At 32.8% G+C, this 4,582-nt stretch overlaps 1 protein-coding gene across 1 annotated transcript; it reads left to right on the forward strand.

Annotated features, from left to right (window-relative positions):
• Positions 1-3,405: 3,405 nt before the first annotated feature.
• LOC108405816 (SNRPN upstream open reading frame) lies at positions 3,406-3,968 on the forward strand. The gene has a single exon (XM_017674145.3). The coding sequence runs from the start codon at positions 3,641-3,643 to the stop codon at positions 3,854-3,856; it is 216 nt and encodes a 71-aa protein (XP_017529634.2). The 5' UTR covers positions 3,406-3,640; the 3' UTR covers positions 3,857-3,968.
• The last annotated feature ends 614 nt before the right edge of the window (positions 3,969-4,582 follow it).

The following is a 4,582-nucleotide window of genomic DNA, read 5'->3' on the forward strand; positions in this document are numbered from 1 at the left end:
TATATCTATGAAATCCATCTGGTCTAATGAATCATTTAAGGCCAATGTTTCATTATTGATTTTCTGTTTAGATGATCTATCCATCGATATACAGTTGTTTTCCTTCTTATTGTTTGTAAGAGTTGTTTGTATACCCTGGAATAAGACTTTTGCGGGTTATATGGATTGAATATAAGTTTTTCAAGGTTGTAGTTTGCTTGCTTTCTTTTTGTGTTTTTTGGTGAGTAGAAATTAATTTAGCTGAAAATATCTATCTTCTCTTTTGTGTTTCACATTTTAAAAAGCCTTTAAAACAAAACAAAATGGAAAACCTCTCCCAACTACAGGGCTAGAAAAATGATCTACTTTTTTTCAATCTTTTAAAGTTTTACCTTTACAATTTAAGACTTTACTTCATTGGAATTGAATTTTGAGAGAGCTAGTTATTCCAATTCTGTGACTGATCAATTGTTCCAGCAATATTTATTAAGTAGTCCTTCCTCAGTGGTTTGCTATGCCATATTTTTCATATATCAAGTTTCTATATATGTGTATTTGATTCTGGGCTTTCTATTCTTTTCCATTTTTCTGTTTGACTGTTTTCCCAGAAGTACCAAGCTGGCTTAATTTATATAGCTTTATAATTGGTCTTTATATCTGGTAAGATAGGTCCTATTCTCTCTTGTTTCCTTCAGGAGTATCTTGGCTATTCTTGGTCTTTGCTCTTCTATGTATCTTTTAAGATCAGTTCATTGAGCTTCTGTAAGTCTTCTCTTACCCTTTTGGTTTACTCCCTTTGACTTTGGGGCTGAGGTTTCACTACAAAGTGTCAGGGTAGGATTTCTTTTTATTTAACTTGTTTAATACACTTTGTCCTTCCTTTATCTGTGGATTCATGACTTTGGTTCTGAAAAATTTCCAACCATTATGTCTTCAGCTATTGCTTCTCTTTGATGCCTTTCATTGTCTCCAGCTGGGAGTCATATTAGAAGCATCTTAGACATTATTATTATAGTTTCTCTTTTAACATCTCACAATCAATAGATTCTTGTCTTTCTCTGCTGCTTTTGAGTAAATTATTTAAGCTAACTTCCATTTCACTAATTTATCTCCTTAGTTGCTTTAAATCTGCTTGTGTAACCTATCCATTGAATTCTAATTTTTGACAATTATGTTTTTTATTTCTAGAAGTTTATTTAGTTTAAAAAAAAATAAGTCTGGCTATTTTGATAATCTAATACCTCTGAATATATGTTATAACAGTTAACAATTTTAGTTTCATAGCCCATGTTGTAGTTGTTAAATTGTAGAGCCCCAAATTAAGTTCAGGTCTGACTCCAAAAGCTATTTCTTTCAATTATACCACTATTTTCAATACTTCAGTCATATGAATAAGACATTCATAATTTTTGAAATGCATGTACTATATTAATAATTGGTTAAATAAATGAGAATATGAATTGATATGTTTAAAGTCCTTAAAACAGTGCCTAGCCAATAGCAAATTGCCAATAAATTCTAGCTATTATTGTTTTTAGTATTTTTTTTAAATCAACTGCACTTTTCAAACGTATTTACCTACTTTAGCCTCATCCCAAGTAATACTATCTATGACATTACAGTTTGAATGTTTAACATATCTATTTTAATACAGCTTAAGTCACATACCCATTAAAAAATGTTTATCCATGCATGCTTCAGAAAATCTTTTGTACCATCAATGTTACATGTACCATACTGAAAAACAGAATTTAACAGGCTCTTAATAAACTTTTTGAATAAATATTTATTTATTTCTGTTACTAAACTAAAGCATGGTTAATAATTAAATGCTCATCTGAGGTCTGTACTCTTCCTATCTGTGTGACTGAGCAATTTAACCTCTCCATACCTAATTTTTCTTCTTTAAATTGAAAGTATTCATGGCTATAATTAAGTTTACAGGAGATAATGTATGTAAAACTTTTTAACAGAGTGCTTGTTGCATAGTGAAGGCTCAGAATGTTACATAGCATTATTAAGTTATTTTAAAGTCATCCTGAGGAGAAATTATAAAACTTCTAGAACTTAGCATTTGAACAATCCTCCTGGATGCTAATCTTGTGTCAAGGATCCCTCTTTTCTTGTGCATACTTTTAAAAAATTGATGTGAAATCACAAAAGATTAACCATTTTAAATGAACAATTTAGCATACTTTGTACATATACAATGCTGTGCATAAGGAGTTGCTCCCCATTCCTCTCTCCCCACTGCTTCTGGTAACAACCAATTTGTGTTCTATCTGTATGGATTTTCTTATTCTGGAGTATTTTCTATAAATGGAATCATACAATATATTACTTTTTGCATCTGGCTTCCTTCACTTAGCGTGTGTTTTCAAATTTTTACACATTATAGCATGTATCAGTACTTCATTCCTTATTATGGCTGAATAACATTCCATTGTAAGTACATACCACAATTTGTTTATACATTCTTATGTTGATGGACATTTGGGCTGTTTCCACCTTTTTGCTATTGTGAATAGTACAGATTTGAGCATGTATGTATGTGTACTTGTTTGAATACTGTTTTCAATTACTTTACCTAGGAGTAAAATTGCTGGGTCCATGGTAAATCTACATTTAACTTTTTGAGGAGTGCCAAACTATATTCAACAGTGGCTGAACTACTTTATATTCCCACCAGCAATGTACAGAGTTTCCAATTTCTCCATATCCTAACACTTGGTATTATTTGCCATTCAAAAATATGTATAGCTATCCTAGTGGGTGTCAGGCAGTACATCGTTGTGGTTTTGATTTTCTTTTACCTAATGACTAATGATGTTGAGTATCTTCTCATGTATGTGTTTATTGGCAATTTATATATATATATATATATTTTTTTTTGAGAGATGTATATTCAGGTCCTTTGTCCATTTTTAAATTGATTTTTCTTTTGCTGTTGAGTTGTAAGAGTTCTTCATACATTGTAGATACTAGACCCTGTCAGATATATGATTTACAAATATTTTTCCCATTCTGTAAGTTGTCTTTTCACTTTATTGACAATGTCCTTTGATGTACATTTTTAATTGTGATGAAGTCCAATTTATCTATTTTTTCTTTTTTTTTTCATGCTTTTAGTGTCATATCAAAGAGTACATTGCCAAATCCAATATCATGAGGATTTATCCTTATATTCTAAAATTTGTGTGGTTTTAGATCTCATATTTAGGTTCTTCATACATTTTGAGTTAATTTTTGTATATTGTGTGATGTAGGGATCCAACTTCATTCTTTTGCTTGTGAATATCCAGTTGTCTAAGCAACATTTGTTGAAGACAATTCTTTCCTTATTAAATGGTCTTAGCATGCTCATAGAAAAATAATTGGCCATTGTTGGATAAATTTATTTCTGAACTCTCTCAATTCTATTTCATTGATCTATTTGTCTACCTGTATAAAAATATCACATTGTTTTGATTATTGTAGCTTTCTGGTAATTTCTGAAATCAGAAAGTGTGAGTCCTTTAACTTTCCTCTTCTTTCTAAATACTGTTTTGGCTATTTGGGGCCTCCTCTTAAAATTCCATATGAATTTGACAATTGGTTTTGACATTCTACATAAAAGGCCATTGGGCCTGGCGCTCTATACTGAGGAGCGGCCGGCGGCGCAATGGAGCGGACCAGGGACCGCTTACACCTGAGACGGACTACAGAACAGCACGTACCAGAGGTGGAAGTCCAGGTCAAACGTCGGAGGACAGCCTCACTGAGCAACCGAGAGTGTCAGCTGTACCCAAGGCGATCTCAGCAGCAGCAAATACCTGTGGTGGATTTCCAGGCCGAACTGAGACAGGCATTCTTAGCTGAGACACCAAGAGGTGGTTAAAGCAGTATTGGAACATCCAGTAGCTGATTGCCAAGTAAAGATCAGTTTTGTTTAAATCAGCTGAGAATGTATCCGTGTACAGCTGACAATGTAATAAAGATATTAGTCATAATTTTTCAATGTGATATAGGTTTATTTAGTCTGCTTTTTTATGTTGGTTGCTTACATTTTTAGGAAAAGAATCAGAAATTGACTTTGATTTACCACTTTTTTTGTTTGTTACTTTATTTTAGTTTTAAGATTTCATTGATCTCAATCCAAAGAGTGTAGTATATTTCTAGAAACTTAAGAGAGGAAGGGGGCTTATAGATGAGTTTCTTCTAGATTTTTTCTTACCCCTCAACTCAAATTGATTAGGCCTGTTTATAGCCACCATTTTTATTTTGAACTAAAGGAGAAAAAACAAATTTTGTAAGGGGAAACCCTTCCCTGCTGAATCTTTTACCCACATTCACCACTAATTGTCTGGACTTCATTACAAGACAGTGGAATTGATTTAAAACAGTGGCATCTGATCTTTATCCCCAGATGTTCCCCTAAGAACAAGTTTTAAAAAGAGTTAAGTTTGTGCGATATTTTTGAGCCAGGAATTTTTTTTTTTTTTTTTTGAGAGGGCGTCTCTCATGTTTGTTGATCAGATGGTTGTTAACAACAGTGAAGTTCTGTGTGGGGGGGTCGGGGCTCAGTGCGCAATCGTTAGTCCATTTGAGCCAGGAATTTTTTGAC

Source organism: Manis javanica, chromosome 9 (assembly GCF_040802235.1).
Source record: "Manis javanica isolate MJ-LG chromosome 9, MJ_LKY, whole genome shotgun sequence".
NCBI classification, from domain to species: domain Eukaryota; kingdom Metazoa; phylum Chordata; class Mammalia; order Pholidota; family Manidae; genus Manis; species Manis javanica.

What these genes read in the sequence shown, in the direction of transcription:
- LOC108405816 (XM_017674145.3), top strand. Translation starts at nt 3,641, where the DNA reads ATGGAGCGGACCAGGGACCGCTTACACCTGAGACGGACTACAGAACAG.